Genomic DNA, 24902 nt, shown 5'->3' on the forward strand with positions numbered 1-24902 from the left:
TCGAAAAGACTTCTCATCACCGCGGAAACACCTGCGCAAGCGCTTCCTGAAAGACGCCGACGTTGTAGTCGATCAGGGCCTTCTTCTCGGCGGGACTGTCGTCGGCCATCAGGCAAATGAGGGCCAGATATCTGTGTGATGTGTCAGTTTTCCCAGTTTCCAGTTTTGGCGCCCGCCGTCGCGTCGTCATGCCAGCACAACGTCCGAACGCTGATCATCTCTCTCTTGCCGACGCGGGACCGACAGCCTGGGTAGCCATTGCGCCCCGGACGAGGATCATAATTGGGCCGTGTGTTTGCTTTTTCCCGGGCCAGTTGATCCTGTCCTACCGTCTCGCTACCCGGTCGATCTCGCTTCCGCCGGAGCCAACGTCATGCAAACGAAACAGGTAAAGAACTCACTTGTTGATCTCTCTCAGGTAGAGGTAGTTGTTGCCCTTGCGCTCCATGGTAATGAGACTCTCGGCGTCGTTGTTGCCCGTCTCCTCGCCTTCGCCGTCGTCAATGTGCCCATTGTCGTTCGGTCGATCCCATCCGTAGATTTCGCTCACGTCGACCACCACGTCGATGTAGTCGGAGCAGATTTCGTAGCTGCCAATGTCCGTCGGGCTGGTGTCTGTAGCAATGTAGATCTTGCTGAGAACGTCGAAGAGGTAGGCCTTTTCGATTCGACAGGTGCTGCATAGGCTGTTGAGGAGCGCTTCCAGGGTAGGAAGCTGCGGAATCAACTTTTGAATCACTTTCGAAAATGCCTCAAAAATCGAGTGGTCGTAGATGCTCGTCTGGTAGAAGCTGACCGGGGCGTTTTCGTATCCAGCATCTGACAATTCATCTTGGACCCGTTGGATAATGTCGCGGTACGTGTCGCTTTTGTAGTCTTCCGAGAGGCCGTCGACCTTGTGTACAAAGACCTCGACATTGATGTTTGGGTAGTGATGCTGTAGATTCAAGATGGTCGTGTTGAGGCGCGTTATTGCGTCCAGGTACTCATCTTGGGCGTCAATCACCCAGATGAGGGCGCCAATCTCGTCGAAGATGTTGTCCACATCAAAAGCAGGATCAAAATAGTCGAGATGACCTGGAAAATCCCAGACCTGGAAATCCATGAAGGAGCTGGAACTCGTCAACCACAAACCCAACCCTCGGGAAAGAACCAAAACGTTCGACATACTGCATTGATTCCTTTTTGATACGCGTCGTCGTCTCCAAATACAGCGTCTCGCTAGGCGGCAATTTGTGAAAGACGACACTCGATATTGACGACTTGCCGCTCCTGCCATGGCCGCAGAAATCAGCATCGTGTTGCAACAGTCCCACAAAGAGGTGTGGAATAATCCAACGTCATCTTCGCACAGGGCTTGGAACTCACCGTCTCTGGCCCATCAACAGTAGCCTCGGCTTCCCGTCGCCAGCCTTGCTGTTTGGAAGTCGCCCCGTGTGGTAGCGAGGGGTGACAGGACTGGGCGGGATATCCGCATTTTGGAGGTCCTGAAGATATCGCATCAGAGTAAGTTTTGCAGCAGGTTTAAACCTGTCGAACGCGGCAGGGTTGCAGTGAAGCGCTTCTCCCATCTCCTGTCCGGGCTCGCAGGGCGCTGGGATGGATAGGTAAGAGGATGCCATGACGAGAACGGAGCAAGCTCAAACAGAATGGTCCAGGGGTGTGGGCAGCAGGGTGAACAGTGAGTTGCGCCGATGATGTCGCCAGCCCCATCAAGTGTGGGGAGAAGGATGAATTTCGGGGAAAATAGTGCTCAAGCAAGCTCAGCCCTCATGTTGCGGCGACGACGTCTTTATGGGAGTGGGTGAAGATGCAAAACGAGACGCGCTGGCCAAACAGAGCTTGGTGCAGCGGGACGAGCGGCTCGAGGGTACGTGAAAGTGTACACGTCAGGAAGAGAGGCGGCTCAAGAAAAGAAAGAGACTGAAATGGGAGATAAGGAGTGAGTGCGTCCAAGCTGTGACGTCTTACAGCAGTGGTGCGCAAAGTCCAGGTGTACGGAGAGGTGAAGAGGGGGCAGGGGTGTGATTGGATATCATGTCTCAGGCTCAGTGGATACACGATTGTGCGGAAGCAAGCGCAGCAGGCAAGATCCTGCTCCTGACCCAACACAGTGGACGAGGCGGAAGATTACGAACCAAGGTGGAAGCGTCCAAGGGAGTGGAAAGGGGAGTAACGTGGCACAAGAAGGGCTTTCTCACACGACGCGAGCGCTGGCAGGAATGCCAGAGCGGGCGGCCAAGATGCAGAGCTTTTCGGGAATGTCGCCCAAGATGCGCAAAATGTGCGACGGTAGGGCTGAGCTGCAGAGCGGGACGGGGAGGAGGAGGTAGGCAAAGGAGGACTGGCGCAGGGGTAGGGTAGAGTCGAAAGGGGCGAGGAAGAGGCCGAGCAGAGGCAGGCGGCAGCGCAAAGGACGAGAAGAAGAAGAAGAAGAAGAAGAAGGGACTGGTGGAAAAAGGAAAATTGGGACAGGACAAGTGACAAGAGACTCGTGGAAAAATAAAACGGCAACGGGGCCTCACCTTCATCATGGCCGGCAGTATAAAAAAGTCGTCGGAGCACTTGGTGCCCAAGCACGGACTCGTCCCTTGCGGGTTCGGTCAGGTCTGGCACACAGGACAGCGCAGGCACAGCTCGGGCCGTTGGTCGGCTTGGACGAACGGATGGCTTGGTGCTTGATCGAGTGTTTGGGGGGTCTTTAGGCGATGGCTGAGTCGAGTCGGCGTCGAGGCCGGCGGCAAAGGTTGATGGAGAGGGCGAAGAGCGGTAGGTTGCAACGTTTCCGACGCCGAAGGAAGCTCCAGCTCCCTCCCCTCCCCTCCCCTCCCCTCCGCTCCCCTCCCGCCGACGGGTCCTGACGGGACTCCACCGCCGTCGAGCTATGGGCGAGCTGCGGCCCGTTTGCGACTCTGTTCAGGTCCTGGCCTGGAATGGACTGATGCTTTCAACCTCATCGCCTCACGCACGCTTTCATCAACGACGCAGACCAGCACCAAGTGAGCCACGTCGTCTCGTCGCGCCTCCACCGCCAAGGACCTCGCTCCAGCCATTCCGTTCCAACGCCAGCCGACGCCTGCGCTGTCACACGGTCAATCAGAAGCAACCCACTCCCAAAAGGAACCCAACGCAGCCCTGCCAGCGGCATCTGGGGCCGACCAACCCATCCGCCCATCCGTCTTCCCCGTCTCGCCCTAACGCAAGGAACCGCCTCCACACGGCTGCCCGCTGCTTCCAACCCGCCCCTGTCACATTTCACGGCCGGCCTTTTCTGCGCTTCTATACATCACTCCTCGCATGGCCTCGTCTTTTCACGCGATACGAATCCACCAGGCCCTCTCCTGCGCCGAGCGTTGGATGCATGGCGTAGATCGCAGCGCCGCCGGAAAATTGGTACTTCACGCCTCAGATCTCGCAGACACGCGGAGAGCTGCATCATCCATCCAACGCGCATCCATGCCATCTGTCAAAAAAAGAGAAAACCCCGAGTCGTCCCGTCGTTCCCTAGCCGTCGTCACATCCGTACGGCGGCCTGGCCCTTCTAACACGACCGCCTCTCAATCAGGAACTCGAACAGAACACCAGTCCAACCCCCGTATCTGCGCCACGCCGAAAAGAGCCGCCGACATGATGTCTCATGATTCAAGCTGCCTGGACTCGGCTGCCTCAAGCGCCCAACCCAGAACTAACATGCATAAACCGTTGAACCTTAACCATAACGAACTACTTTCGCCTTGAACCTCTGCTCACCTACTCCTCAACTCTGCCCCCATTACAGCCGCGCTGACCAATCCCAGCCCGCCCAAGATGGACAGGCCCCAAGCCAGAGCTGCTGCCTCGGCCTCGTCCTTGACCGTCTCCTCGTACTCCTCTTCGTGGTCTTGTTGGGCGAGCTGTGCTGCAGTGGCCGCCGTTGGCTCGTAGTCGGCGTCGTCAGCTGTGTCACCGTCATTCGCCGCCCGGTTGCGCAAGCTGCGCCTGGTGCTTTGCTTCTCTGTTGGTGCAGGGGTCGAAGTGGCCGTCGAGTTCTTCCTAGGTCGACCGCGGCCTCGCTTGGGAGGTGAGATGGAAGTAGCAGTACTCGTCGGCTCGCTCTTGACTTGAGGGCTGGGCTGCTTGAATGAGACATGCTTTTCGTCTTCCGTGGCCCGCCGAGTCAAAGGTAGGATGCTACGCAGCATTTCGCTCACGTCTAGATTCCTTACAGCCGCCCAGAGGCAGAGCGTGAAGCCCGTCAGCACCACGTCCCATCCGACTGCACTGATGATGGGCTCATCGCCAACTGCTTCCAGAAGTTTGGATACAATCGAGCCTAGCTTTGACAGAATCGATCGCTGCTCATATGGATGCGTGTTCCAGACAAAGTTGTGTGATGGTCGGATACGGTCTTCGCTCTTGAGTAAACCTCCCCAGAACGACCGGTGGACGAAGAAGCCAAGCGAAACCGCAGCCAGGCCACGAAACATGGTGCTGTCCGAGTGACGCGATGCGTGCGGGTTTGCGTGATCTTTTCGCAGACTTTGAGGAAGGAGCTATGTACGTTAGCATCGTGTTGCAGTAGTAATAGACGTCGTAGCTTACCCGCACTCCTACCGCAAGAAAAGCCTGAAGCAGGTAAAAAGATATTCCTGCGGCATTGGACACACTGGCAGAGCCTTGGTTGGGTAGAAACCAGATTGACGCAGCGGACGCAAGCGCAGCCGTCAGGTATACGACTGGATGCGGCGTTGACAGGGAGGCTTTGGTGGAGACGGGGCTGACCAGTAGCATGACGAAAAAGATGCTCTGAGCGACACTGAGTCCAGCAAACTCAGCAATCGGCCAGAGAGCCAGGAGCTGCATCTTGGGAATGTCGCGACGATGGCCTGCCACGATACGTTAGTAGGTAAGGTGATGGAGTACGGGCCAGCAATACCTTCTACGCCTACGAATGCTGCAAAGGCTTGTTTGGCGACCAGAAGCTGCTGAGTCCACCAAAGCCCTTTGCTCGTCCCGAGCGCAACGTCGATGAATTCTCGCGCGGGCCTCATGTCCTGCCACCAGCGCCCGAGCTGCCAGTTCCAGTCATCATCGCCGGCATACCACCCGTCCCAGAGGGCGCCCGGGGTGACTTCGCCCTTGATCTTGGCCCACGCATCGTACGAGGCCACGAGCGCGGTCGTAGAGTGATAGAGGAGCACCAGGAGGCACCCAGCGGCGAGAATTCCAAAGCGAGTGATGTTCTTCTTTCGTTGTTCGGTGCGCGCGCGCGTCGTGTGCGTTGGAGGCAGCGCCTGCGACGCCCTGTGGATGTGGCTAATGACAGTGACGAGGCAAACGTCTACGAGGAAGAACTTGAAGAAGATGGCGAGCAGGGGATCGCGATTCGAGTTGGCGACGTCGGATTCGACGGGCGCCATGGTTGCGGCGTGTAGTTCCTTTGATGAGAGCGCGTCGACTGTGACGGTGCGATGCGATGACGCAATGGGTGTTGGTCCGGGAGGCTGATTCGAATCAGCTCCAGCGTCAGAGCGGATGTCGTGGAAACTTGCGCGTAAGACGCGGATGGTTGGTCTGTTGGAAAAGCGAAAGGGTCGCGTCGCGACTAGAACGCTGTCATGGAATGTTGTTTGTTGGGTTGCAGGCAGGTTTCCTTTCCAGGTGTCGCGTGCAGGGAACCTCCCGAGCTGAGGTGCGGGACGTGCTCAAGTCATGACGGGAAGGGGTACGCGGGGAAATGACTCGGATGGCCTTCTCCGAGCATGTCGTAATTCCGCAAGGTGGTGGAATGCCCGCGCGTCCTTTGGTCCCTTCTTTTCATATCTCACCAACCAAAACCCAACAACCTCGACACATTCTACATGTCCCTGCGCCGGGCCTGACTTTTGCTCTCAACGCGCACCACCAGTCATGTACCACCTCTTCAAAGGCCTGTACATGTACGCAACCAGCAAAGAAGGTCAGTACCATCAATTCGCCATCCAAATGCGTTGAGCGCCGGATCGCCATCGCATATACGAGGCCTACGTCCTGACGTTTGATTGTAGAGTACTCCATACTTCTCCTTGGTCTAGATAACGCTGGCAAGACGACGCTGCTCGAGCAGTTCAAAGCCCTCCACTCGGCGACCCTCCACCCGAAACTCAAGACCGTCCCCACCGTTGGCCAAAATGTCTCGACCATCACCCTGCCGGACATGTACCTCAAGATCTGGGACGTCGGTGGACAGCACTCCCTGCGCGGCCTCTGGCAAAGCTACTTCGCCTCGTGCCACGCCATTGTCTTCGTCATCGACAGCAGCGACGTTGGCGACGCAGACCTGACCAAGCTGGGCGATCGCAATGCCGAGGATGAGGTCGACGGCCGGTTAGAGGAGTGCCGCATGGTGCTGGAAGATGTACTGCAACACGAGGATACAGAGGGCGTGCCTTTGCTAGTGCTGGCCAACAAGCAAGACCGCGAGGACTGTGTTGAGGTGGTGCGGATAAAAGAAGGGCTTGTGCGCAAGGTGTTTGAGGGCGAAAAGGGAGGTGCTGTGCGAGACAGTCGCGTGCTGCCGTGCAGTGCGCTGACGGGGACCGGAGTCAAGGAGGCTGTCGACTGGCTCTGTAGCAGGGTCAAGTGGAATAAGGAGGCAAGACCGCCGGTGATGCGGTAAAAGGAGGTGGATCACTCCATGATTGATCTCATGGAGAGTGAAGATGCTGTAAGAGAAGGCAGCATGCCGCTGGAGTGCTCGTGGGCCACTTCTTGGAGTTCTGGACGGTAAGGCCACCATGGTTTTCTGATTCTGTTTTCTACATCGACTTTTCCTTCTCAGAGTTGGACAGGGTCGGCTCTGTCATACAAATCACTACTAGATACCCTTCAGATTTTCATCACCTTATCCAACAAGCTGTTCCTATTTCTTCCCGCTGATAAGCTTCCATACGTTGGATACAGACGCCATCTAATGCCAAACTAGTCCACCTCAGGAATTCTCCACGTGCCTCCGGCGGATGATTGCAGGCCAAAGCGATCAGGCCACCGGCACATGTCGATCAAGTTCGCAAGTGAGGAAGAGCACTTGCAACCTCAGCTCGAACAGGACCCGCTCAAGTCGAAGATGAGTGGTTCTCCGCACAAGGCAGGCGAACCCGAAATATCTAGTACGGATCGCCTTCACATGAGGAACACAGCACTCGTGGATTGAATTCAAGTGTTCATTCTCCACGGCCACCATAGCCGAGCAATACATGAAACTGTCAACAGCTACATGACCATAGCCGAGGCGCAATCAACCAAATGGGCCGATCTGACGGTCCTCCAATTTTGGTATGTCGCCCAAATTGCTCCCTGAAGATCGCTTTGGATCTTTAAACATGAAAACCTTCCGAGGAATCGTTTTTTCCTCGTTGCCAGGACCTCGAACCAACCAAAGATAACGCCTCGCTCGCCAGAAAAAAACCAGGAAGAAGAAAACGCCGCGTCGCATGGGGCTTGCATGGGACAAATGAGAATGATGATGATGATGATGTGGTGGTGGAGGGTCTCCTCAAGTGGTGACGGCCCAGTCCTTGGTACGCACGACTGATTCCGGGCGTTCGGTGGTTGCGGTCAACTTTGCCCTCTCCTCGGCGGCGGCCTCCCTCCTGACGGCGTCGTAGCTGGGCGGAGGAGGGGAGCCGGAGGTCGGGGCGTCGACGATGACGGGGTCGAGGAAGATGGCGCTCTGGATGCGCTGGACGCGCCTCTCGTTTTCCCAGCGGTAGCGGTCAAAGTTGTCGCGGTATTCCTTTTCTGCGTCGCGCAGGGCCTTGCGGCGCTGGCGTGCTTTTCGCGAGAGGAGCGAGCCGCAGCCGAGGAAGATGGATGGCATTTTGGATTGTGGGGTTTTGTGTTGGATCGACGTCGTGGGTGGTTGCGAGAGAGGGTGGGGATTGACCAGATCCGGCCCACGGTCTCGGAGTTGGAAGATGTATGCGCGTCAAGGTTTGAGCAGATGTGGGGGGACGAATAGCAGGGGATGAATCGAGGTGCAGTATAAAAGCCAGATGGGGACGGCTATCGTGGGCGGAGGAGATGCAGGGCGAAGGCACCGGTCAAATGGGAGATGCAGGGCAGAAGTGTAAGGTCGAGAGGGCGAGAAACCGGTGAGGAGAATAAACAGCCCCAGAGCAAGCAAGAAACGGGAGCCAAAAAGAATCATCTCAGCATGGCGGACTTGAGGACGCGCGCGGTGGTTGGCTAGGGCGTGGGGTTTCGTCATGGCAACGACGGGCTAGCCAAGGTGATGGCAAAGCTTGACGGCGTCTGGATCGACACCAGGAGCAGCCATGTCCCTGGAAGTCTCCGCCCGGCCCGCAGCAACGACGCATGTCCCGGTATTGGCATAGTAGAGGTTATACCGTTGGGGACCGGTGACGAGGCCGCGGGACGCGCCGTTGGACGACGTTGTCAGGTCAAGGCCAACCCAGCGGACGCGACGATAAGGGACGAGGTAAACAATAATCCGCAGGTTGGCTGGTTGGTTGGGCAAAAGAGAGAGAGGAGAGGGTACGTGTATGTATGTAAGAAGGGGGATGCTGGAGTTGAGCTGGCGCGTTACAGCAAAAGCTGACTGATTGTCGCGGGGATTGGACAGGACGCGCAAGACGGGGGAAGAGAGAAAAAAACAATCAACCGCCAAGGCCACCTGCAGTACCAACTGCCACAGCCGGCTGGTCTCGCAGTCGCTCACAGCCAACTCCAACAACTTCTTCCCGTCGTCTGCTTCTTCTTCTTCTTTGACAACGTCAACAACCAACTGAAGCTATGGCTGCAAGCTGACCCGAGACCTGGCAATGCAATGATTGGAGAGGCTGCGGCTGGGCGGTGCACCCACCGAGTGCGAGTCCGAGTCCAAGGGAGCCCTGGTCCTGGTCCTGGTCCTGGTCCTGGTCCTGGTCGCCGCCGGCGGGAGGTCCCACTTGGTCTGGTTCGCCCATTCGTTTGGGGCTTCACGCCCGCCGCAATAATATGAGAAGCACCCGACACCTTCGATGCCATCGCAAGATTCGCCGTCTTGAAAGCATCCTCTCAGGCTGGGCTGCATCCGACCCGGACCTGATCCAAGAGGTGCCCGCTGATCTGCTAAGCCGTTCCCCAGTATGGCTCAGCCGCGCCGCTGCCTTGGTGCAGTGCAGTGCAGTGCAGGCCAGGCAGCGCAGCGCAGCGCAGGGCAGGGCAGCGCGTCGTATCCATCCATCCTCCCGAAATCGACATTGTGCTCCACTCTGCTCTGAGCCCGTGGGCCTGCGCTGCTACATTACATTGCCTACCTACATACATTACTTCTACTGTGCCTACCACCTATCTTGCCCGGCCTCACCTTCTCCTCCCACCCTCTCGTCTTGCTTGCCCTTTGCGCTGCGCTTGCTCTCACACTGTTGGCTACACCCACAGCCCTAATTCTGTCATCAATCTCTCTCGGCCTTACCGCACTTTGCGATTCCACTCCCTCGGTCGTGCGACGACCCTGTCATACACCTACAAGTCTCCGCCGCCAGCCTTTTTCCCTCGCCCTCCCATCCTCCAGAACCCTAAACACGCCGCTCGCCGACGACAACAACTCGCCCTCGACCAAAAAGAAGCGTCCCCGCTGCGCCTGAATCCGCAAGAACTGCGACGCCGTCGCTCTGTATATACGCGCATGGGGCAGCTGCCGACCGTCGACTGAAGCCCAATTGCTGGCATTCCGAACCACTTCGACCCAGCTTTCTCCTTCGCCAAGACAAGACTCAATGCCGTCGCGGCCTCGGCACGAGTACATGACTGTGAGCGACCTGAACGCCGAGAGAGAAGCCGTGCCTGTAAGTCGTCGCCGCCAAATGTCAAGCTCGCTTCTGATGCGTTCCTAGTGGTATTGGAGAGTAACAGCTCTGCTCGCAACATGGATGATATTTGGAGGGTGAGTGTGCTGCCATATCATTTTTCGAACCCTGCTGACAACGCGCCAAAAGATATGTCATCATGACTCCTCTCTTCCATGAGAACCCAAAAGGCATGATAGCAATCGATCCCAAGGTCCTCACCATTTTCGTCATCGCGCTCTTCATCGTCGGATACTCCCTCACTGGCATCGTCTGCGTCGCCGTAAAATGCTGGGCGTTTCAAACCGAATCCGTCTTTTTACCGACCATTTCCTCCTCTGCTCTGGGTCTCCTGACTGCGTTGTACAGCTTTCTCGTATACCAGCACACCCAATGGAACGCTGCTACCATTATCGCGATTGTCCTGTCGGCAGCCATGACCGTCATCTACACCATACTCTTCTTCCTCACTACCCGGCGCATCAGCAAGCTCCGCGCCAAGTTGAGCGCAGAGAGGACTTCGACCAATTCAGTGCTGCAGCCCGAGACCACTCCCTATGATGCCTGGATCGCCAACATGTTCCCGTCTGTCCGCCCACTTCCGCCCGACTACATTCCTCCATCGGAACAGGAGCCATACAGGCCGTACTACCGCACCGAGGAGGAAGTTGTCAACGAACAATTCGCCAAGCTGCTCAAGCAAAGGGAACAAGAATCAAGACTATCTCCCGCCGCCAGCACCAGCACTTTCCGCATCGATCTACCGCAGAATGACGAGTCGGAAAACGAGGCTAGCCCCAATGCCAGGAGGACCGCCACGCTGCGCGACATGATGAGGCCACAAATTCCGGTCAGGTCGCATGGACAGCCACCAGCACACACCCTCCACGAGTTTTACGCCGTCGGGGCGTCATCGGTGCCCCGACAGCCCAACCAGGACTGGAACCGCGGACGGTCGAGCGCAAGAACCGAAACGGGGGCGCCGAGGAAAAAAAGTAGAGAAGAGCGCCGGACTGAGATTGAGCTCGGCCGCATGTCGTCGTAAAGAGCTGTCAACGCACAATATTGCTCATCATGTGTTTGGAGTTTACAGAAGGGCGTTTTCGATCTCAGCATTTTCTCCGTCTACGTTTTGGGTCTGTGTTGGTGAACGGAAGGCTTCATTGTAAGGTGTTGGCGGTGTTGTTTTGTTTGCGTTTTTCTTTTTCCCGTCATTATTCTTGACTTGTCTCGTCTCGGATGCCTTTTACCTGAACGTCCCTGTTGATCACACTGTTGAGACTCGACACTACCTACACACGCATCTTGTACATTTTACACACGGCGTCCGCGCTGCATGCGCCTTTCTGATATCCATCACCTGCCCTCCTACCATACGTATCATAGCCTATGTAGCTAGCCAGCTCCTTGATAATGCACTATACCAATATGCATCTACTCCATTTCCGTCCTCAGTCCTCTCTTCTCCAGCCAAGCGTCATTCAGTCCCTCACAGCCCTCGAGTTTTCCCCACTATTGCTACTCCAGTCTACGTCAGTGCAGGCACGCCTGCACCGCCTCAAATAAGCAAAGGCATCAGCACCAGCCTCAGGCTCAGGATCAGGCTCAGCCGCAGGCCCACCATGCCCGCCAGCCGATCCACCCACCGCACCGCTCCACCGCCAAGAACTCTTTCCTTTTGCCCCACGCCCCAGCCTTCCCACGAAACGATGTCATTGTCCTGGGTGCTGTTGTGTGTGCGACCGCACGGCAGAGAGAGACGCAAATAGACCGGATCGACATTGCGAGGTGCACGCACGGGGAGGAAGCAGGTACGGCCACACCACATCCGCAGCCGTGCGTCATCCAGGTCATCACTGACGCCACGTCCACCGCCCATGTCGCGCATCACGATTCCGTCATGCCAGTTGTCTACCGCTCTTCTCTACACCAAATTCCAAAGAGCCAGAAGTTTCCTTAGGAGAGCTACAATGTCGTGTTTCTCGCTGCATGACAATTGCTGATGTATATATCTACATCAAGCGATCCGAAATTCCAATTGCAACCCTTGGTGAATGACGAACATCCACCGGACGGCCAGCCAGCTTGGCGCAGGGGTAACGCGTCGCACTTGTATACAAGCGCGAAAGCCTTGGAATTATGCAATGCGAAGATCGTGTGTTCGATTCACACAGTTGGCAATTTTGTTTTGTTTTGCTTGAGGGCTGGATGTGCCCACCAATTCACCACCACCCCCGGGTGGGCGTCCAAACGAACGTTTTGGGCGTCCAAATTAAGTGATTTAACAGACAGCCACTGGTGGTGAGATAATTTACTTAATTTGGGCGTCCACCTGCGCACTTGGGGGCCAAAACTCCCTAGATTTCAGGCATTTTTAGGCAGTAACTGACTCATGCCTAACTACCAACGCTACTACTAATCACGTAAAAAGCTTAGTAGGTGTAGTAAAATAATTTATATGTAGCTCTTTGTACTAGTACTAGCAAATTAGGCGTATCTTCTATAGTATAAAGTGTATAAGTACTTTGTAGAGCATTACTAAGTTCTGCGCGCATGACTCAGCTTTGGCCCCTAAGTGCGCAGGTGGACGCCCAAATTAAGTAGATTATCTCACCACTAGTGGGCGTCTATTAAATGACTTAATTTGGACGCCCAAAACGTTCATTTGGACGCCCACCCGGGGGTGGTTGTCAAATGAGGGTAACATGGAGGAGAGAGAGGGTGGGGGCGATACACGTTTATTTTGTCGGTTGGTTGGAGGTGAGGGTTCTGGCTACATGTAGGTAAGGGGTATGGGGTATGTGAGGATGGGTACGGAATGGGGGAGACCTTCTCGTGGATATTGGAAGGGCGAGGGAGCTTTGAAGAGAAGAATACGGGAGACAAGCTAGTCTTGTCTAACATTTGTATCTTGTTATGCGATGGATTGAATGTCTACGAGGTTGACTCTTTGCAACTAGTGGCAGTTGAATGTTCAATTGATCTATGGTAAGTGCCCAATGCTCGACGAAACAACAGTCAACGCAAAGAGGGTGTGTATAGAATGGTGAGAACAGCATCTTCAAGCAGAACATGCCCAGTCTCGTTCTTGGACCGCCAATATAAGACAACAAATAAGCTTATACCAATTGAGGAGCGGACCGGATGGTTGCCGACTTCAAGGTGCTTTGCTCGGGTCAACATGCCCTTTCAGCGGCCCGCAAAGCCTATCGATAACTCCCGACGCGAAAAACTACCAGGCTAGCCGCGTCGTCGACAATTTGCAAACCACAACCCTCCAAACAATCACCACCATCTTTACCACCAATCACTATGGCAGACCGTGAACTCGACCCTTCAGACCGCCCGGCCAAGCGCCAACGGGTCGACGGCGAAGTCAGCATGCCCGACGCCGATGCGACGACGAACCCCGGCGCCCAGTGCCTGTCGCAGACGCTCGAGCTCGTCGCCGACGGCGGCGCGCGCAAGGACCTCGAGGACCAGCTGGCCAAGGAGATTCGCGTCAGTATGGACCAATTCACGAGCCCGGAGGCGAGCGGTTTTGTTGGCGTCTTCAAGCAGCGCTACCACGACTTCATGGTCAATGAGACTGCGCTCGATGGCACCGTGTGGCATTTGGAGGAGGACGCGGGCTTTAATGCCGCCGAGAAGAAGACTCAGGCTGAGACTAAGACCGATGTTAAGGCTGCGGTGGAGGAGAAGGAGTCGCAGGTCAAGGAGGAGGTCAAAGAGGAGGCCAAACCCGCTGAGGAGCCTGCACCTAAGCCTAAGGATGAGTCCAAGGCCATTGTGGCCGCAGAGGTTAGTATTACACTTGAGTGGAAATCTAGGCCTTGCTAATCTAAGTAGATTGCGGAACCCGAGGTCAATCGCCTCAAAGCCATATTCGGCGACGACGTTACAGACGCCATCATCGCCCTCGACCGAGAAGTCGTCCACAAGCCCAATCGCAAAGCCAAGGACTTTGGCACCGTATCCTCCAAATCAATCGACAGAGCGGATCGCAGCGCAGCCCACCAGGCCGTTCGTGAGATATTTCAACACCGCCTGGCCACCGAGACCGAAGAGGGCGGAATAATCAAGATCGTCGCCGGAAATCCCAAGGTAAGGCGCGGAAATGCACCGCCGCCGGATTCCAAGGGCTCGAGCGTGGGCAGGAGGAACAACAACAAGCAGAACCCGGCGTTCAAGGTCAATTGGAACGAGGTCGGCGGCGAACAACTGCATTTCACGCTGTACAAGGAGAACAAGGACACGATGGAAATCATCAGCTTCCTCTGCAAGGCCCTGCGCGTGGATGACCGGAAGTTTGGCTATGCTGGGACCAAGGACCGTCGCGCCGTCACTGTTCAGCGCATTAGCGCCACCAGGATATCGGCGCCGCAAATGGCGGAACTGGCGTCCCGTCTGTTCAACTGCCGCATTGGAAACTTTGAGTACAAACCGAAAGCTTTGTCTCTTGGTGACCTCGCAGGCAACGAGTTTACCATCACTCTCCGCGACTGCCACTTCCCTGGTGAGGAGGGCAAATCGATCGAGGAGCGCGTCCAGGATGCTCGGAGTCGGCTTCAAAAGGCGGTCGAGCACTTTGAAAGCCATGGATTCATCAACTACTTTGGTCTTCAACGTTTTGGAACTTACGCTGTCTCCACGGACACGATTGGAAAGCACATGCTCAAGGGCGACATGGAGACTGCTGTCGACCTCATTATGACATACAGCCAGGAACAACTCGAAGCCTACGACAAGCAGGGAGATTCGCTCATCTCGGACGACGATAAGAAGAGAGCCAAGGCTTTGCACATCTGGAAGACGGAAGGGAATGCGACCCGTGCCTTGGATGTTCTCCCATCGCGCTTCACGGCTGAGAAGCGCGTCATCGCCTGGCTTGGGCAAAAGGACCACAGGACGAAACAGCTCAAGCACCCCAACGATTTCCAAGGTGCCTTGATGCAGCTGCCGCGTAACCTCCGCCTGATGTACCCTCACGCGTACCAGTCGTTGGTTTGGAATACGGTGGCCAGCGAACGCATCAAGCGCCACGGTCTGAAGGTCATTCCTGGCGACTTGGTCCTCGTCCACGAGCACAAGGACAAGGAAGCCAACAACGCGGAGCCAGAAGCTTTGGATGAGTTCGATGCCGACGGCGAGCCCATCATCCGCCCCGAAGGCGACAACGCAGCGGCCGACCCATTCGAGCGCGCACGCCCCCTGACGCAGGACGAGGCCAAGTCCGGCCGCTACACCATCTTCGACGTGGTACTCGCGACGCCCGGCTACGACGTCGAGTACCCGGCCAACGACATCGGCCGCTTCTACGACGAGTTCATGAAGGACGAGCAGCGCGGCGGCGGCATCAACCCGCACGACATGCGGCGCAAGTGGCGCGACATCAGCCTGTCGGGCAGCTACCGCAAGCTCCTCGCGCGCGCTCTGTCCGGCGGCGTCGGCTTCGACGTCAAGACGTACCGCGACGGCAGCGGCAGCGAGCAGCAGCTCGTCCCGACCGACCTGGACCGCTTGATCGAGCAGGGCAAGGGCATCTCGCTCGAGGAGGCCCGCAAGCGCAACTGGGTCGATCGCCCCGATAGGAATGCGAAGGACGGCGCGTCTTCCCAGCCAAAGGCTGGCGTCGAGCCGCCCAAGCCAGCGGCCCCTGAGCCCGAGCTGGCGGAGGAGAAGCTGGCCGTCGTGCTCAACTTCAAGCTTGGCTCCAGCACGTACGCGACGGTGGCGTTGCGCGAGCTGATGAAGGGCGGCGCGCAAGCTTTCAAGCCTGAATTCAGTCGCTAAGGGTGGATGAGCGTGGCATTTGGTTGTTTGGGAAAAAGCTTGCTTTTGGTGGACGAAGTCCTTTGCACAGGGACATTTCGAGTCTTTTTGCTCGCGGAAGAACCCACAATATGCGTGCATGATGAGCGGCGTTGGCGTCAGGATGGTCCTGCATTAGAATCTTGGAGTGGAAAAAAAGCTGGAATTCATTTGGTTGAGCCCTTCTTCTTCTTGCTGGATTGATTGTTGAACTCTTGACTCTAGGTACTGTAAGGCATGCCGCTCTGCTTTCGGAGAAGCCTTGACACTTTTCATGAGCGACGAGTCGGACTCCATAAGTCGATATCACGTTTGCCTTCACAAGTTTGCCTTGAACGCTTCGCTATATAAATCTCTGCTCCGCTCTGCCATATCTGCTTGTGTCGAAGAGCTTCTTCGCATGGGGACCGAGGGACCAGAATCATCGAATTCTCTCACTTTTCTGCGCCCTTTGGTTGTTCACAAGCAAAAGTTTGACTTGCCTTTGTTTCTTGCTCCTTTCCCCCGGGACCATCCATTCCCCCGCTGTCCGGAATCTTTTCAGTGCAGGTGAGCAGAAGGTCGAAACCCAGAGCTTGGTCGGCGCCCTCCACTCGCGGCGGGACACCTAGCATCTTCCTTGCATGCATGCAACCTTTCTCCAGTGGTGGTACTTCTCCAATGCTGGCAAGACAGCGCCTGCCTTCTGTCCACGCATGACGCGAAATAGTACTGGCCTGTCTGCCCTTTCGCTGGCCCTTCCACAGTGAGTGAGTGCCACAAGGAAAGAGACCTGGCAATATGAGTGCACATAGGGAGCAACCATTTGCTACTACGGTTGCGCTTAAGGAGAATTCGTTTGCTGCTATAGCTGCGCTTAGGGAGCATCCATAGACTGCCACGGTCGCGCTCAGGAAGCAGTCGTTCATTGCTGCAGCTAGACCCAGGGAGTCCTGTCTCTTTCGACACAGGCTGCGCTTCGAGCGTCGACGGTTCCCTCATGGCATCATGCTGCCCATCATCATGAACGCTCCTTGATGTCAGACAACGTGCTCATCATCACGAAAGCTCCATGACGTCGCGCAACACCCTCCATCAACGTTTCGACCAGCCCAGATCAGCGCAAGTGCCTTGTGGCCTCTCTCCAAACCGAAAAATCCACAGCCGCCAAAAGTAGTATTGCTTGTAGTGGCTAGACGGAGAGCAAGTATTCCTATTCGATTCTTCTCCAAATCCAAGGAGCTTGAAGCGTCGGGACTGACTGTCTGTCTACCTTGTCGATGAGAAGGCTGGCTCAGAGTGACCGCTATATAGTTGTCGAAGAGAGGGACGTGCCTCAAAGTTCCGCATGATGGATGTGACTTCGGGGCTGGGACTTTGCTGCGTGACTGTCATGAGGCGCCTGCGCACTGTCAGAACTTCCTATGACTCAGACTTCCATGTGATGGATGCGACTTCGGGAATGGGGCTTTGCTGGGTGTCTGGCACAAGAAGTCTGTGACTCCAAGTTCCATGTGACGGATGCGACTTCGGGGCTGTACTTTCCTGGATGACTGGCACAAGATGCCAGCGCACTGCCAGAACTTTCCTGTGACACCCGGTTCCATGTGATGGATGCGAAGTCGGGAACGGGGCTTTGCTGCGTGGCCATCACAAGGTGGCTGCGCACGGCCAGAGATTCGCTGGCACATCCGTATAAATACTGTCGACTTCCCCTCTTCTTTGCGCCGCCATGGGCAGCAGTCTTTTCGCAACAATCGGTTGGAGTTTACAAATCTTCTCTACTGCTGTCCTTTTGCGCTTTTCCTGGAATCTATTCGCCGACCAAGTCTCCTCTCATTTCTCTTCCTCCCCAGCGTTCAAGTCTATTTTTGGTTCTGTCTCGCCACGGAGATGCAGCGTCGACAAGCACTACAGACCCACCATAGAGCCGTCCATCAACATTAAAGAACAGTGATGGCGCTCTTCAGGGCCAATGGTTGCCTGAAGATAATGCTGTTGCAAACCACAATAGATAAATAGAGATAGAGGAGACGAGATAGGAAAACTTACAGTACCAGTAATACAAAACTACACCGCAACCGACCCCTCTCAGCCTACCCGCCATCCTCACCACCACCGCCATCCTCCTCCTCCTCCCAAGCATTCTCCCTAACCAACCCCGCCCCAAGCCCATCGCTCTCCCTCTTCTCACCAGCCCTCCCGCCACCATCGCTCAACATGGCATACAGCGCCTGAAAGCGAACGGGCTTGGTCAAAAAGTAATTGACGCCCGAGCTGAGCGCCTCGACGCGCGTAGCCGCGTTGGCCAGACCCGTCAGCGCGATGACGGTCGCCGGCGCGCAATGGGCGCGCAGCTCGAAGCGGCGGATCTCGCGTGTGGCCGTGAGACCGTCCATGACTGGCATGGTGAGGTCTAAGGGTTGGTGTGTTGGTGTGAGTTGAGGACGAGGCATGGCAGGGAAAGGGGAGATTGGAGATGGAGAGGACGAACCCATGAGAATGTAGTCGAAGCGTCCGTCGTCACGCTTGTATTTCTCGACGGCTTCGAGGCCGTTTGTTGCTTCGGAGTAGGCGAAGCGGTATTTTTTCATGAACGCGGTGAGGAGCTGGTCACTGTCAGCGCTTGGCGGAATACTTGTTTCTTTGGCAGGGTAGTATCTAACCGAGAGATTGATCCGGTTGTCTACAGAGCCAGTCAGTACGTTCCAGGGGCTTGGTTTGCGAAGAAACTCACCGTCTACTAGAAGGATCCGCAAGTCTTTTTCTGTGGGAGGCTGTTGCATGGCAGAAGAAGACGGTTCCGCATTCATCGACATTTGTGATTTGCTCCTTTGGATGGTTTCGCTGCGCGCCAATTAGTCAATTTGACTGAACGCCTGCGGTTGAACTCACGACAAACTAGGGGCTGGCTCGGACATTCTCCTGGTCATCTGTCTTGAGATCGAAGGCCTAACCTTGCCGGAGGGTATCTCTTCCAATGGGGAGTTCGAAGGAGTCGTTGTCAGTGGCATCTTCTGAAGATCCGCGTCCAGCCGATTCAAAGCTTGTGTCAAAGTCTTTGCTAGTTTCCGAGGCCCGCAGCTTCAACAGGATCAGTAGATTTTTTTTTATGACGGAGACCAAGAAACTCACGGCTGCGTAATCACATCTATCACAATGTCTCCACTCTGAATGCGTGGATCTGCGCACATCTTGGCCGCTTGGTTGGAGTCGAGTGCGATGAAAATCACTACGAGCCGTTTCTCTTCTCTGCGGAGCCTCTGAAGCGCGCTCAGAAAGTCGACGTTCAGCTCTAGACAAACAAGTATGTCAGCAGATATAGCATCCCAGACATGAGACGCGACCGCTTCGCTGCAAAACCAGTCTTTGAAGATGCGTTTGATGGACACAGCGAGTTCGTGCTGGCCCTTTCTGACTGAGGGTTCAGAGTTGGTGACACCGCCCAAAGACGTGTGTTCGAGTATGCGCACACTTCGATCTTCAAGCTGGGACTTGAGGGCACTGATCAAGTCGTTTGGCGATCCAGAGGGGCTGGAAGTTTTTTCAGCCGTCGGCACTGAAAGCGTTACCGTGACCTCTGTTCCGACATTGACCTCGCTCTTCACCGTGACATGGCCATGCAATGTGTCAAGGATCTGCCGAACAATGCTGAGACCAAGACCAGTACCAGGAGAGAAAGAATCTTCTTGGGAAAATGGTTGCCAGAGACCGGTGCGGAGGTATTCTGGGGAAATGCCCCTTCCTGTGTCGGTGATCTTGAACGTGACTTTGATGCGATCATTTCCGGCATGTTCGTCCCCATTGTCGGCTCGCATGGAGACCTTTATGAAGCCTTTCGCTGTATATTTGATGGAATTCCCTAGTAGATTCATGACGACTCTTCTCCATGCTCCAGGCTCAGTTGTGGCAAACCAGTTTGCACGATAAGGAATGTCGAGGACAATGCGGACGGTATCCTTGGTCGCGTTTGCTTCTTCGCTGGCGGCGAGGAAATCCTTGGAAAATTTTGCGTGACTCGAATGTGATTGCGACTCTGGTCGTTCCTTTGGAAAGTTGTTAGCTTTAGTCTTCTGTCCAGGCAAAAAGTCACCCGGAACAAGATGAGCAACCAGGGAATACGCAGGGCTGGATGACTCCCCCGGCCTTACCGCTTCATCATCTTCCAAAATTTGCTGCAGCCTGGCTGGGAACTGCTTGTGGGCTTGCCCGACGAAAACAGCTTCGACAACTTCCTCCGTCAAGGTGGCCAGGTCGATGTCTGACGTCAGATACTCCATTTCCCCGGAATCCCTCTGCGACAGGCCATCAGGTCTCTTGTCTCCCTTGCCATCCGACCTTTGACTTCCTTTTAGAGCCCTCCTCTTGAAATTGTTGACCTTTGCAAAATCCAACACATGGTCAATGGTGTCAAGTAGGGTGTTACCACACATGGCTACTGAGTCCAAGAGGCTTGCTTGATACGCGTCCACTTTGGTGTCCGACAAGAAATGCACACTGCCCAGAATACCGTTCAAGGGACATCGGAGTTCGTGAGAAATTGATGCAACGAATGTCGTTTTAGCCTTGTCAGAGGTAATGGCGTCCAGGCGACTGAGCTCTGTCATAAGGCTGTTCCCAAATGCCTGAAGGAATACTAGGTCGACGTCGGGATAGAAGACTCGATTCGGCTCCGTCGTCCAACAGATGGTGCCCGCGTAGAAGCGTTCCCGCGAGTAGTCCCATAACGGAAGCAAGAGAAGACTCCGTGCGCATGGATCAATCTTGAGAAGCTTCTCCACGTATGGGTCGACTTGCGAGAATCCGTTGGGAAAATCTCGCATCTCCCTTCGCGGCGATTGCTCTCTGCATGGGGAGACTTCACCACTCCTGCCAATGTTGAATATGTGGCCAAAGGGGTATTTCTTGAGCAGTCTTTTCATGTCCGACTCGGCAAATGGCTCACAAAACACATCAGGGTCATCACCATCCATGCTGGACCCATCGTTGCATGCGAATCCGAGAATCTCACACATTCTGTACTCTTTGTGCTCTGAATCAGACTGCTCATCGGTGTTTCGAGACTCGGCAGAAGAATGCGACGAGTCGTATTCTTCCGAAGAAGGCGAAAAAGAATCCTCGTTCCGTTGGTGACTTTCTGATCTTGACTTGCTGGCGTGGGCTTCGGTCGCTTTTCGCCCGCGAGGCGTGTTGATGCCGCCACCAAAGCTAACGATGGTGGCATCAAAGATGATGCACCCGTCAATATCTGTACTCTGCTTGATGATATTTGCTGCTCTCGAAAACATTTCTTTGGCGCCGGAAGGCAAGATGCTCTCCTGCAGACTCATGCTATTCTTTCTGGAACCCGTGGGAGTGGAGATTTTGGCATGTTCTGACTGTTTCTGAAATCTTTGTGTTCGAATCAAACCAGATGATTTGGTTTGTTGTTGATTACTCCGCGGCAAGGAGGTCTCGGTTTTATCAGGGGTTGATCGCGTATCTCTACCCACCTGAGGCAGTGACAGCTCTTTTCCCCTACCAATTGCCTTTTTCTTAGGCACGAGTGGCGAGTCTCTCAATGAGTTTGCGTCACGTCCAAAAGATTGAAGAGAAGACTCTCCTATGACAAAAGAGGTCAACCCATCAAGCATTTGGCCATATCTTTTGTGGCCTTCCTTTGCCTTGCTTGTGTCGAGATAGTTCATGGTCGTCTTTGCAATACCTTGGAGCGTCAGCAACGCTTCGTGGTCCAGCCCATCCCGGGGCTCGTGTCCGAATACACAGTATGCGCCAATAATGCTGCCCCATGGGCTGCGTAAAGGCACTCCGGCGTAGAAGCGCACTCCAGGAGACCCGGAAACATAGGATCTGCCCGAGAATCTTTTATCGCGGGCCAGGTCGTTGATGACGATTGCAGGCACATCGTCTGCCGGGTGGTTCGTTCCAGAAACCAAGTCCCCCAGACTCAGTACGTGTTCACACACCCCGCTCCGTCTTGGGATTATGACGCTTCCAAGCCAGAGGTCATCTTGGGGAGGGCGTTCGTCCTCAGGGATCAAAGAAAGGCTTCTTGTGGCCTCGGCAAGTATGTACTGGTATCCTCCATCAATGAGCGATATCATTCCACGATTGACATCCAATCGCAGCGCTCCAAGCTGAGCAAAAGCCGTCAGGGTCGTATCCTTGCATGAGACGGGTGAAAATCCAACTGGTGGGACAGTGCATCCGGGAGCATCTTCGATAAGTCGCATATCAAGTGCATTGATGGCTGCCTGGTAGAAACTGCGTGGATAATGTCAGAATTCGCTTCAAATGACGAAAAAGCGGTGTTATCACCTGTAGGCTTCCCGGTCTCGTGGCGTGTCGCAATTCATGGCTATAAGAGGGCCAAATTTTGATCGTGCGCGATCACTGGCGTGGTATTCGACACCTCGGCCGCAGGAAGTGGAGTGCCCTTGCGAGAATGACAGTGGAGAAGATTGCGTTCTAGCTCAACGGCCAAGGGAGTCAGTACATTACCAAAGATGAGTGGCGACATCCAGCGGTGCAGACGCCATTGTGGACAAATTGTGCCGAAACTTCCGCATGTGTCGATAGATTCAAGACGCAACAAATCTTCCGCGAAACTACATTATTTCGCCCTACTGCTAGTGATCGCATCCGAGTTTCTGCGTTCTGAGGCCGCCGTGGAGCGAGTAAAAGTGAGTCAGAGAGCGCATCCAACAGCCCGTCATGCCTCTCATATGCAGTTCCTAGGTACGATCAGAACGCATCTGTACAGGTGATGGTTAAATGCGGAGCCGGGTCCGTGAACAGCCAGACAAGGAGTTTGCCCTTTGGGGGCGGTGATTCATACCGAACCAATCTCCTAGCTTGAATAGAAACATGTCTTAGAACGCTCCGCTTCTGCTCAGACCTTTGATGAGGGAAAACCGTACCCGGGACTCCATTACGTGAAATTTGTCCGAGTCGCCTTTCGTGAGTTGCTGAAGGGAATTTGAGCACTGAGAGCGCCATGGCAGGCACAAGCCACAATCACCTGGACCCTTGGAGAAGGCCCACGATATCTTTACTCCGCTCAAAACTCTGTTGGCGCATTGGCTCAAGAATTGAAACTTGTTTGCAGTATTTGCGGCATATGCGAATACGAATTACGATGTTTCCGATGCATAAGTGGTATCGTCTTTGGTGGAAATGGATATTCTGAAACAGGATTCGCATGATTGCAAACAAGCGATCGCCGGCCGCTGTGAGATTCGGTATTCAAGGAGTCAGTAGAAGATGGGCCCTGCTAGATCAGGATCAGCAAAATAGTAATGCATACACGAGCAATGGGTGTGTTGTGGATGAGCCTGCAGAAAATCTCGTATTCTCATGTATGCTCTAGATTGGTGGTTACCCATTTGCCTTGTGCGACTACTGGCCGTCTACTTTGGGAAGCTTGAGACTCTCTCCGTCTTCTGTCTTGATTTTGTCATCAAAGTCTGGCCGCGGGAGCTCAAAAGCCTCAGTGATGCGGCCGTAAGAGATGCCGCCAAGCCTGGCAACCGGACGCAAGACCTTTGTCTGCATTAGTTTTGGATCACAGACTTGGATTTCAAACTCGAGAATTGCTTACCGCAGGATCCAACAAATTCTTGTCTTCATTCAAGGCGTCTTCGCGAGCCCAAAACCGCACTCCCTCGACAATGGCCAACACGCCAGTCTTCTTTCCAGGCGTAGCTCGAGACTCGAATTCCCGCGTTTCTACGAGCTTCGCCTCGACACTGAAAATGGCTTCTTTGACTCTTGATGCCTTGACCACAGAGCAGGGCGCTGGATGCAAGCCGGTCAGTGCCCACTCAGAGATGCCGTAAGGCGCGTTTATTGAAGTGGCGTTGGCGGCTTCAATGAAGTGCTCAGAAATGATGTTTAGAGTGCACTCTTCCGAGTCACGTAAATTTGCAAGTGAGTCCTTGGCACGATCCCAACCGCCGGCAAAGCCCAGGATGAAAAGAGGCGGGTCGTGGTTAATGAGTTGAAAATAGGAAAAGGGCGCGAGATTGGTGGAAGAGCCTTATCGCCATCAGCATTCAACCAAGACTTGGAGAGTACAAGAGATGCACTCACCGTCTTTGCTCCTGGTCGAGACAAATCCGATTGGACGTGGGATGATGGCACTGATCAACAGCTTGTAGTTGAAGACGGCCGGCCTTCCATCTTGGTACGGATCGATTTCGACGTGGTCCTTTTTCAGGCTCTCTCCCCCATCATTGGGACCCTTGCCGAGCTTCCAGTCTGGTTGCTTGGTCTTGGTGAATTCCAGGGACGTCTCCTTCCAGTCTGGGCGCGAAGCTTCGACCTTCTTAAAGTCTGGGTGAGGGTTGCGCTTGACGAATTTCTCGCTGTCCATTGCCGATTGCTGGCCACTGTCGGGGCCAAAGTGGATGCAGTTGTCAGACATGTCGTCGGATGTACAAAAGGTGAGATGGAAGAAGGAGGGGTGCTGAATAGCTTAGGCTTTTAACGTCGGGCGTGTTGTAGGACCGGATTGGCACTCGGGAAACCGGCTTGGGCGACTCCCGCTCGTGCCCCGTCCCGGCAGTCAAACTCCAAGGAAGAAAGAAGGATCGGATGTGGCAGACGGCTGATTAATGATTGCTCATATCTCGAGAAGACAGCAGAAGCCGAAAGCCTTGACCGCGACCCCGCCATCAAGAAGGGCAAGGTCAAGGGCACGTCACCAGGGGAGACGGAACCCTTCCGCACACCATGGATCGCTTACCTGGGTTGATCTGCGGAGGCGGGGTACTGAGAAGGACACATCCAGGCTTCACAGCGAGAGAACCTACATGTATCGCAGGCTAGCATTGATGAGATACGAGGTCATGATTGTTGCTTTGTTTGAATTGCGCGTCGGATTCTTGTTGTGAACTGCCGCTTGTAGCCTGTCAATTGCGTCAGAGCCGTATGTATGGTATGCAACGAAGTGCTGCACATGCACAACGAGGCCAAAAAAAGGCGCGGCAGACGAGGTCGAGATCGAACACCGGCCGTCTGGCAGCACTGGAGAAAAGTGCGAATGACGCGATGCGAGGACATGGAGTGGTCATGTAAAGGCTGCATCCAGGGGCGCCCGCCAATCGGATCCAGCCGTGGGCTTGGCGCAAGCGCCGCGGCTGGTGGTTGTGGTTGTCGTGGGTCGTCGTCGTGGGTGGTCGCGGACCTCGTTTGCTTCGTCATTTCGCAACAACCAAGTCCCGTCCGTCGCGCAGCTCCTCTCTCCCCCTTCAACCATTTCACTCCGCCTTGCCCTGCCTTGATCCTGATCCCGCACGGCCA

General features: G+C 55.0%; 9 protein-coding genes and 1 non-coding gene across 10 annotated transcripts; 5 read left to right on the forward strand and 5 right to left on the reverse strand.

The window, feature by feature from the left end:
* Positions 1 to 16: 16 nt before the first annotated feature.
* On the reverse strand, positions 17 to 1502 carry J3D65DRAFT_555624 (ras-related GTP-binding protein-like protein C; the record flags this gene model as incomplete). Its single annotated transcript, XM_066797237.1, has 4 exons — positions 17 to 131; positions 402 to 1112; positions 1171 to 1272; positions 1369 to 1502. 4 exons carry the CDS (start codon positions 1500 to 1502, stop codon positions 17 to 19), a joined length of 1062 nt encoding a protein of 353 aa, XP_066653762.1.
* A 1958-nt stretch (positions 1503 to 3460) lies between these two features.
* On the reverse strand, positions 3461 to 5651 carry J3D65DRAFT_435457 (uncharacterized protein). Its single transcript, XM_066796213.1, has 3 exons — positions 4916 to 5651; positions 4582 to 4865; positions 3461 to 4532 (listed from the first exon to the last, which is right to left on the reverse strand). Exons 1-3 carry the CDS (start codon positions 5397 to 5399, stop codon positions 3747 to 3749), a joined length of 1554 nt encoding a protein of 517 aa, XP_066653763.1. The 5' UTR covers positions 5400 to 5651; the 3' UTR covers positions 3461 to 3746.
* A 238-nt stretch (positions 5652 to 5889) lies between these two features.
* Positions 5890 to 6637, forward strand: J3D65DRAFT_555549 (P-loop containing nucleoside triphosphate hydrolase protein; the record flags this gene model as incomplete). The annotated part of the gene is made up of 2 exons (XM_066797233.1): positions 5890 to 5938; positions 6027 to 6637. The coding sequence occupies 2 exons, from the start codon at positions 5890 to 5892 to the stop codon at positions 6635 to 6637; spliced, it is 660 nt and encodes a 219-aa protein (XP_066653764.1).
* A 1407-nt stretch (positions 6638 to 8044) lies between these two features.
* On the forward strand, positions 8045 to 9360 carry J3D65DRAFT_435580 (uncharacterized protein). Its single transcript, XM_066796215.1, has 2 exons — positions 8045 to 8524; positions 8603 to 9360. Exons 1-2 carry the CDS (start codon positions 8252 to 8254, stop codon positions 8978 to 8980), a joined length of 651 nt encoding a protein of 216 aa, XP_066653765.1. The 5' UTR covers positions 8045 to 8251; the 3' UTR covers positions 8981 to 9360.
* Positions 9361 to 9651: 291 nt separating this feature from the next.
* Positions 9652 to 11038, forward strand: J3D65DRAFT_435604 (uncharacterized protein). The gene is made up of 2 exons (XM_066796216.1): positions 9652 to 9907; positions 9960 to 11038. The coding sequence occupies exons 1-2, from the start codon at positions 9894 to 9896 to the stop codon at positions 10852 to 10854; spliced, it is 909 nt and encodes a 302-aa protein (XP_066653766.1). The 5' UTR covers positions 9652 to 9893; the 3' UTR covers positions 10855 to 11038.
* Positions 11039 to 11888: 850 nt separating this feature from the next.
* Positions 11889 to 11989, forward strand: J3D65DRAFT_t95. The gene has a single exon. It is a non-coding gene; the product is annotated as a tRNA-Thr (tRNA).
* Positions 11990 to 12941: 952 nt separating this feature from the next.
* On the forward strand, positions 12942 to 15828 carry J3D65DRAFT_435731 (pseudouridine synthase). Its single transcript, XM_066796218.1, has 2 exons — positions 12942 to 13610; positions 13659 to 15828. Exons 1-2 carry the CDS (start codon positions 13122 to 13124, stop codon positions 15600 to 15602), a joined length of 2433 nt encoding a protein of 810 aa, XP_066653767.1. The 5' UTR covers positions 12942 to 13121; the 3' UTR covers positions 15603 to 15828.
* Positions 15829 to 17338: 1510 nt separating this feature from the next.
* Positions 17339 to 18637, reverse strand: J3D65DRAFT_629852 (uncharacterized protein). The gene is made up of 2 exons (XM_066800778.1): positions 18347 to 18637; positions 17339 to 18296 (listed from the first exon to the last, which is right to left on the reverse strand). Exons 1-2 carry the CDS (start codon positions 18406 to 18408, stop codon positions 17696 to 17698), a joined length of 663 nt encoding a protein of 220 aa, XP_066653768.1. The 5' UTR covers positions 18409 to 18637; the 3' UTR covers positions 17339 to 17695.
* Positions 18638 to 18675: 38 nt separating this feature from the next.
* On the reverse strand, positions 18676 to 22149 carry J3D65DRAFT_435724 (uncharacterized protein). The gene is made up of 2 exons (XM_066796217.1): positions 21918 to 22149; positions 18676 to 21863 (listed from the first exon to the last, which is right to left on the reverse strand). The coding sequence occupies exons 1-2, from the start codon at positions 21953 to 21955 to the stop codon at positions 18731 to 18733; spliced, it is 3171 nt and encodes a 1056-aa protein (XP_066653769.1). The 5' UTR covers positions 21956 to 22149; the 3' UTR covers positions 18676 to 18730.
* Positions 22150 to 23123: 974 nt separating this feature from the next.
* Positions 23124 to 24203, reverse strand: J3D65DRAFT_629858 (uncharacterized protein). Its single transcript, XM_066800779.1, has 2 exons — positions 23691 to 24203; positions 23124 to 23636 (listed from the first exon to the last, which is right to left on the reverse strand). The coding sequence occupies exons 1-2, from the start codon at positions 24022 to 24024 to the stop codon at positions 23179 to 23181; spliced, it is 792 nt and encodes a 263-aa protein (XP_066653770.1). The 5' UTR covers positions 24025 to 24203; the 3' UTR covers positions 23124 to 23178.
* Between the last annotated feature and the right edge of the window lie 699 nt (positions 24204 to 24902).

The sequence above is a fragment of the Phyllosticta citribraziliensis genome, assembly GCF_038025025.1.
Source record: "Phyllosticta citribraziliensis strain CPC 17464 chromosome Unknown J3D65scaffold_8, whole genome shotgun sequence".
Classification (NCBI taxonomy): domain Eukaryota; kingdom Fungi; phylum Ascomycota; class Dothideomycetes; order Botryosphaeriales; family Phyllostictaceae; genus Phyllosticta; species Phyllosticta citribraziliensis.

Coding starts and splice junctions, on each gene's coding strand:
- J3D65DRAFT_435731 (XM_066796218.1), top strand. CDS start 13,122: ATGGCAGACCGTGAACTCGACCCTTCAGACCGCCCGGCCAAGCGCCAA. Junction 13,611..13,658: donor AGGCCATTGTGGCCGCAGAG/GTTAGTATTACA, acceptor TAATCTAAGTAG/ATTGCGGAACCCGAGGTCAA.
- J3D65DRAFT_435580 (XM_066796215.1), top strand. CDS start 8,252: ATGGCAAAGCTTGACGGCGTCTGGATCGACACCAGGAGCAGCCATGTC. Junction 8,525..8,602: donor AGAGGAGAGGGTACGTGTAT/GTATGTAAGAAG, acceptor GGGATTGGACAG/GACGCGCAAGACGGGGGAAG.
- J3D65DRAFT_435724 (XM_066796217.1), bottom strand. CDS start 21,955: ATGAATTGCGACACGCCACGAGACCGGGAAGCCTACAG. Junction 21,864..21,917: donor CGAGACCGGGAAGCCTACAG/GTGATAACACCG, acceptor TTATCCACGCAG/TTTCTACCAGGCAGCCATCA.
- J3D65DRAFT_435457 (XM_066796213.1), bottom strand. CDS start 5,399: ATGGCGCCCGTCGAATCCGACGTCGCCAACTCGAATCGCGATCCCCTG. Junction 4,866..4,915: donor AGCATTCGTAGGCGTAGAAG/GTATTGCTGGCC, acceptor GTATCGTGGCAG/GCCATCGTCGCGACATTCCC. Junction 4,533..4,581: donor TTCTTGCGGTAGGAGTGCGG/GTAAGCTACGAC, acceptor TAACGTACATAG/CTCCTTCCTCAAAGTCTGCG.
- J3D65DRAFT_629852 (XM_066800778.1), bottom strand. CDS start 18,408: ATGCGGAACCGTCTTCTTCTGCCATGCAACAGCCTCCCACAGAAAAAG. Junction 18,297..18,346: donor AAAAAGACTTGCGGATCCTT/CTAGTAGACGGT, acceptor GAACGTACTGAC/TGGCTCTGTAGACAACCGGA.
- J3D65DRAFT_629858 (XM_066800779.1), bottom strand. CDS start 24,024: ATGTCTGACAACTGCATCCACTTTGGCCCCGACAGTGGCCAGCAATCG. Junction 23,637..23,690: donor CTCGACCAGGAGCAAAGACG/GTGAGTGCATCT, acceptor GATGGCGATAAG/GCTCTTCCACCAATCTCGCG.